Genomic DNA, 13,221 nt, shown 5'->3' on the forward strand with positions numbered 1-13,221 from the left:
TGGATCACAGGACTAGCAATTCCAGGAAAACATCTGGGCCAGGTTGGATTGCAGGGCAGACTGCCATGCTGTCCCCACCAGGAGGCTTTGGCCTCAGGCAGGCTCGCCTCTTGTGATGGCCGTGCTGGCTTCTGCAGTCTCAGGGGTGGGCAACCCTGGCAGGAAGAGGAGTCTTTCCGTAGTCCCAGCAGCAGTCCCTGCTCACTGCCCGCTGTGGACCTCAGCGGGGAGGGGTCAGCCCCACCTACACTCCTGAGACTGGAAAACCAGGAAGAGGAAGTTCCACTGGGAAAAGAATCAGAGTGCGCTACAGGGCTGTGGAAGACAGCGTGGGGATGTGCAGGGGAAAGATGGTGCCTGTAGTACCAGCCTTCATTGACCTGGTCTGCTTGCAAGACCAGATTGAAATCTTGTTGGAAAGTACATATATATGTATCTATAGATATCTATAGATATTGATGTGCATAGAGATCGGTAGTTCGATCCTTGCAGACGGGCAATTCTTTTACAAAAATGTTTTCGTCTTCCCAGTAGATGTAGATATAGAAACTTCTTGTTTAATGTGGATAGGTTGTTCATAAGAATGTAGCTTCTTGATTTAACTACGCACGTAGTCCCATTTATGAAAATTATTTTTTTTATGTAATTCTAAAGTTTTTCCTGGATGATGAAAACAATAACTAACTTTATTAAACATGGGTATGTGATTTTTTTTTTACGACTAGCATTAAGGCAGTGATGATGCTATAGAACTTTGTTACAGGATAATTATCTAAACAGCCTCTCAGTTCAGGGATATGAAGAACACTCCCAATTCAAAGCCAAGCTTTAAGCTCAATAGGTAGGGCTCTCACTCGGGGACTTGAGCAAAACAATATGAGAGTGACAGAGAAGTTGAATTAGGGTATATTAAAGGCAAGTGTGATGCTACGTTTCTTTCCTTCCCACTTTCCTTTGCACACAGGATATACCTGTGTGTTAGCAGAGAGGGGAGGCTGAGAGGAAGTAGAGGTAAAATAAGATTGGCCAGGAGTTGACAGTTGTGGAAGTTAGTCGATGGATATGTGGGGCTCTATTATACTCTTTTCTTTACTTTTGTACATTTAAAGTTGCCCAAAATAAAAATTTTAAAAAGACTACCTTCTTTGTTCCTCCTTAAGATTAAAATACAAGGAAGTATTTTTAAGATCCCCTAGAGTTCTGGGTGTTTTAACATTATTACTGTGTTACAAAAAGGTAAATACTCTTCAGTAAACTGTAAGCTCCTTGAGGACACGGTTGTGACTTTCAACATGGCTCTGGTACGTACTGCTTTGTACGCAAGGGCGGGTGCTTGGTAAGCAAGTAAATGAAGGAATGAAAAGCAACTTGCCTCTGTTGGTCTACAAAGTGCTACATGCTATTCCGGAAGTTTCTAGCCCTTACTGCAAGATAGCTACTGTTTTACTGTCCCTGGGTAGTACAAACAACTAATTGTAGGACTCTTCTGTCGGGACTGGGATTTTACTCAATTTACAGGCTAAGTTAGCTTGTTACTGTTTGTAGATGTTGGTAGAAGACATGAGACTCCCGGGTCAGAAACGAGGGGCTTCGTTTCTCAGGCACAGCAGGCATCACAAGCATCAGCACGTGTGTTGTCCCTGCTACCGAAAGGTTGGAGGTTCAGTCCACTCAGGTGCCTCGGAAGAAAGTCCTAGCTATCTACTTCCAAAAAATCTGCCATTAAAAACCCTATGGAACACACTTCTACTCTAACACTCATGAGGTTGCCATGAGTCAGAGTGGACCTGATGGCTGTGTGTCAGGCCCTGTACTGAGTGTTAATCGCACGTTATCTCATTTGATTCTCACTGCAAGTAGGTGTTAACATACCCATTTTACAGAGGAGAAAACTGAAGCTCAGAAAAGTTCTGGTATTTGTCTGGGTCACACAGTGAGACAAATAATTAGCTTCTCCCTCTAAGTGCACTGCTCTTTCTGTTCTACCAGTCTGATTTTTCCCTATATTATAGGTAAGATGATGAACCTATTTTCCAGTGGATCCAACCAGAAGATGCTTGTTGGAATAGGCTGAAGAGTAACATTAAATTGTTCTGTTTTTGTTTTTCTGGTAGAAATGGCTTTATCTTGAGCATTAGCTCCTTTTATTTATATAAGAGGGCAGTGGTGGTTCAGTGGCAGAATTCTTGCCTTCCATGCGGGAGACCTGGGTTCAATCCTGGCTAGGGCACCTCACGCGCAGCCACAGCCCATCAGTGGAGGCTTGTGTGTTGCTATGATGCTGAACAGGTGTCAGTGAAGCTTTCAGACTAAGACTAGGAAGAAAGTCCCAGTGATCTACTTCTGAAAATCAACCAGTGAAAATCCTGTAGATCACAACGGTCTGATCCCGTTGTGCATGGGGTCACTATGGGTTGGAGGCCAACTCAGTGCAGCTAACAACAACAAAAATTACTCGTATTTATTTTATATAGTGCATTAGTTGGACAAAGCTTTCCTAAAATATATTGAATCACTTGTGTTTTTGATATAATTCTAAGATGAAAGCAAATGTACTGAAGTGGCATTTTCTTTTCCGACTTTTCTTCCAGTACACACTGCGCTGTGACATGAGGCGGTCTTTGTTGGCCAAGGACTTGACCAAGACCTGTGAATTCATCGTTCACTCTGCCGTAAGCTTTGCTTGGGGCTCTGGGGCTTAATAATAGAAATCTTGTGTTGAGTTTGGGATTTTACTCTGCTTAAAGCTAGTAAGTTAGCCTGTTTACTGTTCATAGATGTTGGTAGAAGACATAAGACTCCCCAGTCAGACATGAGGGACTTTGTTTCTCATGCAGATCAGGCAGCATGAGCATTAGTATGTGTGTCATTCCATGGCCCAGGGTCCACAGAGGTGACGCCATGAGCCCAGATGGGCACTACACCTGTAGTAGGTTTGTGTCGCAGGCAAGAAACACCGGACTTGGGAAACCTGCTGCTTTTACAGTACACAGGAAGCAAGCCTGCTCTGTGTCCCAGAGGGAGACACCACCTCATCCATCAAGGTTGCTCCTGGCAAATACAGTTGAGAAATGGCCTGAGTAAAGATGGATCAGAGCCTTGCATTCTTGGCATACCCAGCAAGAATGTGCCGGGATGCTCAGGGCCTTGGAGGATTGCCTGCAGCACCTTCTTATTCTGCTAATACTTTACAGTACAAAATTTTTTAAAGATTCCTTTCATGTACAAACGTAGGAAACTGGCTCCCCCTCCACCACTGTGGAGTGAGTTCTTGGCAGAGTCCTCCACAGCCCACATGAAGCTTACTCCCTGGCCACGCAGAATGTAGCAGTGACTGTCGGCCCTGCCCAAAGTGTGACACATGGTGACAGATACTCATGCCCATGGCATTGGATTCCCTTGGTTGTCTCTCAGTCCTATACCACAAAGAGGCAGCCATGCCTCCTTCCCACTCCATCCCCCCTTTCCATGCTCTGTAGCAGTCACACCCTTCCCTCTTTCCCAGGGCCTGCTGTAACCTAGCTCTCTTCCTCGAAAAGCTACCTAGACTCAGCAGTCTGGTACATTCTGCCTTTGGTTTGATTTTGAGTAATTCAAGGACTACCACCACCAATTACCATAGAGTCAATTCCAACTCATGGTGGTCCCATGTGTGTCAGAGTAGAACAGCGCTCCGTAGAGTTTTCAGTGGCTGATTTTTCAGAAATGGATCACCAGGCCTTTCTTCCAAGGAGCATCTGGGTGAACTCGAACCACCAACCCTTCAGTTAGCAGTCAAGTGCCTTAACTATTTGCGCCACTCAGGGACTCCAGTTCATGGACAGAATTTAGCAAAATACTGGGTTCCTGGAGGAGCCCAGGAATCAGGACAGCCTAAAAGTGGTAAGCCTGAGAGCAGCTGGCAGGCATTAGCCCTGGCTGCCTAGGAACATCACTCCTAAGGACCCAGGAGCTAGAGGAGACCTGTATCCCAAAAGTATGGTTTCCATGGGGCTGGAATGACATGTCAAGAAATTGCTTAGAGCTAGAAAGCAGCAAGACCACCAGCTCTTCTTGACTCGCTTACTCATTGCAGTGAATAGCATTGCTGGCATTGAGTAGAGCCCAGCATCCCGGAGTCCCTCCCACCCCACAGTCTTCACTACGTGCCCCAGTAAATCAGAGTGAGAAGCCATCAGGGCAGTTTATGTTTGTGGAAAATTTGTGATTGCTGCATTCCTTTTGTCCATGGGTGTCTTTTGGTGTGGTGCAAACAGTTGAACACTTGACTGCTAGCCAAAAGGTTGGCAGTTCAAACCCACCTAGAGGTGCCTGGAAAGACAGACCTGGATATCTGCTTCTAAAAGGTCATAGCCATTGAAAACCCTGTGGAGCAGTTCTACTCCATACACACAGTGTAGCCATGAGTCAGAATTCATTTGACAGTAACTGTATTGGGCTGGGTTCTCTAGAGAAGCAAAACCAGTGAGTGAAGCATATATATATGTATGTATACATGTATATGTGTATACATACATATGTATACACACACATATATATAGAGAGAGAGATTTATCTCAAGGAAATGGCTCATGCAGTTGTAGAGTCTGGCAAGTCCCAAGTCTCTGGATCAGGCGTCAGGCTGGAGGCTTCTTCGGACTCACATAGCTGCAGGGTCTGACAGATCCAAGACTGGCAAGTCAGATGGCAGGCCACTGGCTCACAGGCTGCAGAAGCTGAGGAATCCCTAGATCAGCAGGCAGTACAGAAGGCCGCTGGCTCAAGTCCCAAGAACCAGAGGTCAGATGATGATGAGCCAGATGCAGGATCCAGAGCAAGAAAGCAGCAAGCTTTGACATTACGTACGTATATATATTGGATGCAGGCCACACCCCTGAGGAAACTCCCCTTACAACTAATTGGCTGATCACATCAGATCACATCATGGATGACTATAATATTACATAACTGCCAGATTACATCATTACATAACTATCAAACCACTATGAATCATGGCCCAGCCAAGTTGACACCCAAGTTTAACCATCACGTCCACCCCTTGTTAACTTGGCACATGTACACATCTTCTTAAACTATACATAATCTCTAAGTAAATACAATTACAAAGTCATACTTGTGCCTAATATACTGTTAACATGCATACAACTGAAAATACACTAGCCCTGTTTACATCTTCTTATATTTTATAAGTGAAGAAACAAAAATATTTAATGCACACATACAAGGAAGAAATACTCATAACAGTTACATTCCTTGTTTCTGCAACTGATCACATGGTCATAACTAGTGTTTAGAACTACCTTCTTCAACCACCCATTCCGTATTCCCTTTACCTTCATTGAGCACCCCTGAGGTAGGACAGTGAAGGTGTGTTGCTGGGCTTGCCAGCTGAAGGCAAACTACTTCTGGTGATCCCTTCGAAACTAGAATTGAGAAAAAGGCATTGGCAAGACTAGTGCTACATATCAAGTCCCAGGAAATGTATTAATTTGCTCAAGCAATAAAACCACATCTGGAACAGCAGCTGCAGTTGGAGTCACATTTGGTTGAGTTTATGATCATCCACTGTCATTCTTCAAGATCCATCTGTTTTTTGCACAGGCCAGATAAGCATGTTGGATCGGGATGTGGTAGGAATCACCATCCCTGCATCCTTCAAACCTTTGGTGGTGGCAGTAATCTCTGCAATCCCTCCAGGAATGTGGTAATGCTTTTGGTTCACTATTTTCCTAGATAGGGACAGTTCTAAAGGCTTCCACTTGGCTTTTCCTACCATAATAGCTCTTACTTCATTTGTCAGGAATCCATTGTGGGGGTTCTGCCTGTTGCTGAGTATGTCTATTTCAATTATGCATTCTGGAACTGGGAAAATCACCACAGGGTGGGTTCAGGGACCTACTGGACCCGCTATGAGATGAACTTGAGCTAAGACTCCATTAATAACCTGACCTCCATATGCCCCCACTCTGACTGGTGGGTCACAATGACATTTTGGTCTTCTGGAATTAGTTCAGAGCCAGTATCCAGTAATCCTGAAAATTCTGGTTATTTCCTTTTCCCCAGTGAATAGTTGCTCTCGTAAAAGGCCATAGATCCCTTTGGGGAAGGCTGGGAGAAAGAATAACAGTAAAATTTTTTGGCACTGTAGTGGGCCCTTCCTCAAGGGGACCCAGCCTCCCCTTCATTCAAGGGGTTGTGTGTCTGTAAACTTGCTCAAGTCCGGAAATTGATTGAGGGACCATGATTCTCAATTCTGGCAATTCCAGTTAGGCTTCCATTCACTTGACGTAAGTTCTTCTGCTTGTACAGATCAAGTAAATATTTATTAGATTTCCCATCTATTTCACTCCTAGGAACACCATGACTAAGTAGCCAATGTCATAAGTCCATACAAGTCAGACTATTCTGATTACTGCTTTGTCTCTGCTGTCCATTACAGTAACCATGCCTACCTTGTCTTTATTGACTGAGTACCACCACTTGGCCTCTGCCACCACAGGTTCAATCAGCCCCTTTGTAGTTAGGTGTCTTAATTCAGTTTGGGCAGTTTCCACAGTCAGATCTGGCTTATATAAAATAGCAATCACAGCAGTCTTCAAGGATGCTGGGGCTCCCTTTACTATTTTGTTCCTCGCTGTTGTGGTAAAAGGTGTGTGGGCACTCCATGTGTGGGCCTGTGGCTCTAACCTGATAAATCCATTCTACCATGCCAGTTTCGCTAAGCCTTTAGATATCTTCTTCTACAGTACCGAAGTAGGTCTAGTGCTTATACTCGATTTAGTGTAGGCCATTGCATAATCCATATTTCTTGAAACCAAATAAACTGTTAGATCCCTTCCTGACTTTGAGCTGAAACACTGAATGAAGAATCTGTGGTTACTGGGCCCATATCTATAAACTCAGACTGATCCAACTTTATGTTCCTTGCACCGTTATCCCACACCCTTAATAGCCATTCCCACATAATATTCCCCAGGTTTCTCTTTGTTCATATCAGAAAAGCCAGGTAGTTCTTTTGGAGTGTTGTGTACCTCCTCCAGGTCACATTTCGTACTTCACTTTTTGGGGCTCGCTAGGACTTAAGTCTAGTTACAGGTCTGGAAGCAAAAATGAATGGTGGGAGTAGGTCCTGGGCACATTCAGCAATATCTTGTAAGGCATCTGCCTCAGGCGATGCCCTAGGCAACACCCCAGACCCTACCCCAAGCAATATCTCAGGCAAAGACTCTGTAGACACGACTGTATTAATCTGATCAGATGGAGGGAGAAAAGATAATGGTTTTACTGGGAAAGGTGGCTTAGCAGAGAAAGATGAGGGTAAGAGGGCTGGTTCTGTTGGCAGAAGTGATTCAGTGAAATATAGGGGCTCAGTGTCTCCAGCTTCCTGATTATCTGCCCATGTGTCCTTATCCCAAGTTTCAAGATCCCGTTTCTTCCCAATCAGTGCCCTCACTTTTAACTTCAGATAGCGTTCGAGATTGGGAATTTAGTTGGCATTGTATTTCAGCTGCTCATACGATAAAACTCTGGGTTCGGTTTTCTACAATATCAGCTGTTACTACAAGAAATAAGACTTTCTTTCAGGGCACAAGTGGCAGCTTTGATGTCTTTTATGCAGTGTTTGAGCTGTGACTCCGAGGCCCTGAGCTCATCTCTTTATTTCACCACTTTGTCTAGCAAAAGTAAAACCAAACATTCAGCTTCCCTATACTTCTCCTTGTGTCAGAATTGTTGAAAAATATGAAACATGTCATCACCCAGAGCATTGTTTGTCACCATTACTTGATCTGTTGGTGGTGATATTTTGTGTATTAATATCACCACCTCACACCATGGATTAAGAACACCCTCTTTGCTACTGGAGGCAGAGTCATCAGCACCTTTAAGACTAGCCAGACTTGAGAACCAATTTAGAAAACTCATCCTTACGATTTCTTTTTCTAGAACCACTCTCCTTAGCTAACGTCTTAGACTGGGTTCTCTAGAGAAGGAAAACCAATGAAGTGTATATGTGTATAGATAGATTTATCTCAAGAAAATAGCTCATATGGTTGTAGAGACAGGAAAGTCCCGAGTCCCTGGGTCAGGCATCAGGCTGGAGGCTTCTCCTGACCCACGTAGCTGCAGGGGCTGACAAATCCAAGATCAGAACGTCAGACAGCTTGTCACTGGCTCGCGGGCTGTGGAAGCTGACCAATCAGAAGATTTACAGACAGTACAGCAGTCCACTTGCTCAAGTCCCCGGAACTGGAGGTCAGGTGATGACAGGCTGGATGCAGGGTCCGGAGCAAGCAAGCAAGCTTTGCCAGTACATCCATATATATAGTGGATGCAGGCCACACCCCTGAGGAAACGCCGCTTACAACTGATTTACTGTTCACATCAGGTCACATGGTGGAGGATGACTGCCTCATTATATAACTGCCAAACTAAATCATTATGTAATTGGCAAACCACTGAGAATCGTGGCCCAACCATGTTGACACAGAATCTTAACCATCACAGCAGTTAACAACAACAACAGTCTTTTGGTAGTCAGTAAGTAAAAATGCAAGAATTAAATCTCTTGGGCAAAAGTCTGGCAAAATCACTGCTGGCATTCACGTGCCACAGTTTTGTAACCTTTTTAGGACTTAGGACATTTGTAGTTTCCTTCTTGTTAAAATTTTAGTAATCATGGTGTTTGCCATCTTAATGATAAAATCCATTGCACACATTTGTATACAAAATGATAAAAATATTTTCTTATCTTACTCCACTGGTCCCACCCCGTCTGGAGCAAGGGAGAATGAAGAAAACCAAAGACACAAGGGAAAGATTAGTTCAAAGGACTAATGGACCACAACTATCACAGCCTCCACCAGACTGAGTCCAGCACAACTGGATGGTGCCCAGCTACTACCACTGACTGTTCTGACTGAGATCGCATTACAGAGCTCTGGACAGAGCTGGAGAAAAATGTAGAACAAAATTCTAACTCACAAAAAAAAAAAGACAATGGTCTGACAGAGACAGGAGAAACCCCCAGAGTATGGCCCCCAGACACCCTTTTAGTTCAGTAAGGAAGTCACTTCTGAGGTTCTCCCTTCAGCCAAAGATTAGACAAGCCTGTAAACAAAACGAGACAAAATGGACACACCAGCCCAGGGCCAAGGACAAGAAGGCAGGAGGGGACAGGAAAGCTGGTGATGGGGAACCCAAGGTCAAGAAGGGGAGAGTGTTGACATGTCGTGGAGTTGGCAACCAATGTCGCAAAGCAATATGTATATTAATTGTTTAATGAGAAGCTAGTTTACTCTGTAAACTTTCATCTAAATTGCAATTTTAAGAAAATGACCAAAAATCTTTTTTTTGTTACATGATTTAGACGGATGTTTTCCTTTTCTCCTTTCTTGCTGTTGGGTGCCGTCGAGTTGATTCTGACTCATAGCAACCCATGTGACAGAGTAGAACTGCCCCATAGGGTTTTGTAAGCCATGAACTTTTGGGAAGCAGTTTGCCAGGTCTTTTCTCCTGCGTAGCTGCTGAGTGGGTTCAAACTGCCAACCGTGCAGTTAATAGACGAGTGATTAGGCGTTGTGCCACCGAGGCTCCTCTTCTTTTTTTTTTCCCCCCATTAAATAATAAAAAAAAAAAATACCAAATCCAGTGCTGTCAAGTGGATTCTGACTCATAAGGGTCTTCAAAATTGAAGCAAATAAATGAATTTAAAATATGTAGATTATTTTCTAAAAAATAAACCCTTTTATGTCCTTAATAAAAAGAGTCTTCAATTGGTGAGGCCAGCTGAACCCAAATTGAGTTCCTTGCCCAGTGCTGAGCCTGCAGCAGCTCAGAGGGGTTAGGCTTCCCCAGCCCACCCACTAATGAATGGTTGCAGAGCCCTTTCAAAGGGCCTGAGCTACTTCAAGGCCTTTGTCCACTGCTCCAGGACAGGTTACCACTTGTTGGCCTTCAGTAATTGTGATGGTCTTTGTGACCTGTGCTGCGACCTGTTGTTCAAGGAAGAATATCTTTGCTAAGGAATATGTTCATGAACCTATTAATTAAAAGAATATTTAGGAAGGATATTCCTTAAAATAAGTTTTTGGTAAATGAGTAGACTTGGCAAATTGATGAGCACCGTTTCCCCACTGCAGCTGGCCAAATGTGGGCGCTGATAGTCCTTTTGGGTCTGGCACCTGAGTAGAAGATGTCAGGCAGGCTGTAAGGAAGCTTGGCTGTATACATGGATTCTGCAGCTATGTAATTTGGGGATGATCATTGTTAGTTATTTGTGGTAACATTTACGATTAAAGTTTTGTAGGTATAATTCATCCAGGAAGACAGTTGTATATAGCTCAGTGGCTAACAGCGCTAGTGTTGGAACCAGCCTACCTGGGTTTGAATGTCAGCTCTGCCACGTACTTGACTTGAGCAAGTCGTTTAACCTCTCTGTGCCTCGTCTTCCTCATCAGTAAAGTGGGACTATTGATAGTAGTAGTTCCCTACAGGGTCATTGCACTGAGTCCATGACACGTCGTAGACACTCAAGTCTTAGCTGTTATTCTAAGATGTTTAAAATAAATATCTTCCCAATGATACTGCTGTTTCTTGAGTCTGATTTTCAAATTCTGGACCTGAAAGGGGCCTCGGAGACTAAGACATCTATCACCTTATTTTGCACATGAGGAAACTGAGTCACAGGGGAATGAGAAAACTTGGCAAAGGGCAGAACATTGGTTTTTGGCAGAACTTTGTTCGGAACCCAAATGTCCTGCCTTCTGGTTCCAGAGTCTTTCTTGCTGCCATTCATTTTTTAAAAGGAAAAAGAGGAGTGTGGCCTACCAAACTGTTGCCTTCGACCAACTGATTTTGGTTTTCTTTCACATTTTAGCCTCAGAAGGGGAAACTGACTCCAAGTCCTGTGGACTTCACGATCACCCCTGAAACCTTGCAGAATGTCAAAGAGGTAACATGTTTCTTAACTCTAATGCCATGGATATTTTCTTAGTAACTGGAGCCTACTGACAGACTATTGCTCACTTGTTCTTTATTTGAGTATCGAGTCATCAGCAAGAGGAAATTCCTGATATTTGTCCCTATCCAAATTAGTCTGTATTTCCTGTTTTGATGTCTTTTTGTTGTTGTTTTTATAAAAAAACATACATAACACAACATTTGCCAATTTAACGTTTTTCACATGTACAATTTAGTGGCATCAGTTACATTAATCAAGTTGTATGACCATTACCAATATCCACTGCCAAATTTTCCATCCCAGTAATTGATGTCCTTTTAAACTCAATAATTATTTAGAAAAATACTTTTTTAAGTTTCTCCAGGAAGATACATGTTTATTATCATTTGCTGTCTTCTCCCCGTTTTATTGCATTATGGTCAGAACCCATATTCCCTGAGCCGCCACCACCAACGCAGCCTGTTATGGTGGCCACATCCCTAACTTCATGTAGTCATTCACCGTGGTGGCTTGGCCCCTGGTCTCCTGCCAGCCTCTACTGATAATTAGTCTGCATTATCTCCCGCCAGCATTCTCATCCGACAGAGAACAGTCAGTCTAATGCTTTTTAAAGATTCCAGCAGTTGATTCCTCCCAGCAGGGGCAGACATAGAAGGGCATGGAAGCCCAGCAGAGCCAGTGGCGTCTGGCATCCAGCTCTGCCAGGGGCTGTCTGGCTTCTCATGACGGGCCCCAGTAGAGCCACAGCTGACTGCCTGAATTGTACAACAGAGTTATGTGTACAGAGAAGTCAGTTTGGCCCAGTCCAAAATTAGGTTCTGGCCTCCTTGGTCTTACATTTGCCATGTCTTTTCCCCAGATTTTTTTTTTTTTTTTTTAATTATATCTGTCTTGAAGAAAGCAGTGAATTCCTGGAGTTCTTTCTGGACATAACTTTTCTTGCTTACTTGAATTCTGCATTTTGCTCTCTGGACTGTATTGATCAGAGTCTGTTTAAGGGTGAGTACCAGTGAGACTAGCAAAAAGGCCTGGCAATCTGCATCCCCCCCCGCAAAAAAAAACCAGCCATTGAAAACCCTGTGGAGCACAGCAGTCTGATCCCATTGTGCATGAGATCACCATGAGTTGACCAACTCAGTAGCAGCCAACAACAACCAGTGAGGATTGGATGGGTAATAATTGGCCTCGTCCCTTGGGAGGCACAACTAACTGAGGCAGGGGTCTATGGTAGGGAGTCTTTCAGAAACATTTAGGAGGGGCTGGGCCATTCCTTTATTTAGTCCATTTAACGTCTCTCTCTTCTCCATTTTCTGGAGAGCACATGACCCCCTGTGGGCCAGTCAGGATTTTCTCTCTCAGGAATTTGAACCTTGGGTACCATTACTGAACATTTTGATCAGATATTCTTAGAAGAATCCAGATCAGAAGTGGGGGAAAGCAGAACAGAATTTCAAACTCTCATGGACTCCAGACTTTCCTGGAGCAGTGGAGTCTGGACGAACCCTGAAACTGTTGCCCCAAGATAATCTTTAAACCTTAAACCAAAAATATTCCCTGAAGTCTTCTGAAAACCAAGCAATAGTCTAGCTTAACTAATAAAATTTTCTATACTCTGTTAGATCACCCTTCTTTGGAATGGGCAAAAATATGGATCTCTTCCAGTCAGTTGGCCAGGTACCTGTCTTCTAAATTTCTTGGCATAGATGAGTGAGCGCTTTCAGCGTTGCATCTATTTGTTGAACATCTCAAGTTCTCGTAGATATCGAATACTGCTATAACAGAAATACCACAAGTGGATGGCTTTAACAAACAGAAGTTTATTTCCTCATAGTTTAGGAGGCTAACAGTTCAAATTCAGAGGGCCGGCTCTAGGGGAAGGCTTTCTCTCTGTCGGCTCTGAGTAAGGTCTTTGTCTCTTTGAGCGTCTGCGCCTGGTTGATCTTCATGTGGCTTGGCATCTCTTCCTCATCTCTGCTTCTCTTGCTTGCTTGTTTAATCTCTTGAATCACCTAATCCTGCCTCATTAACATAATGAAAATAATTTAATTCTCATTGGCATAACCTAATCCTGCCTCACTGATATAACAATAACATAACAGCTCAATTGGTATTCCGTCAGAATGCAGGAATTATTGAACAATATCATTAATGTCATACACCAGTAATATTTTGCTGAAAATAATTCAAAAATGATTGCAGCAGTACATCGACAGGAAACTGCCAGAAATTCAAGCCGGATTCAGAAGAGGACATGAAATGAA

The 13,221-nt window shown here is 43.6% G+C and overlaps 1 protein-coding gene across 1 annotated transcript in view; it reads left to right on the forward strand.

Moving 5' to 3' along the window:
* Positions 1 to 1,292: 1,292 nt before the first annotated feature.
* Positions 1,293 to 13,221, forward strand: part of VPS26C (VPS26 endosomal protein sorting factor C) — a 25,321-nt gene continuing 13,392 nt past the window's right edge. Inside the window, exons 1-3 of the mRNA XM_023724425.1 lie at positions 1,293 to 1,301; positions 2,541 to 2,672; positions 10,877 to 10,951. Coding sequence (XP_023580193.1) covers positions 1,293 to 1,301; positions 2,541 to 2,672; positions 10,877 to 10,951 — 216 coding nt within the window. The remainder of the gene's footprint in view (positions 1,302 to 2,540; positions 2,673 to 10,876; positions 10,952 to 13,221) is intronic.

This window comes from Trichechus manatus, unplaced genomic scaffold (genome assembly GCF_000243295.1).
Source record: "Trichechus manatus latirostris isolate Lorelei unplaced genomic scaffold, TriManLat1.0 scaffold00245, whole genome shotgun sequence".
Lineage (NCBI taxonomy): Eukaryota > Metazoa > Chordata > Mammalia > Sirenia > Trichechidae > Trichechus > Trichechus manatus.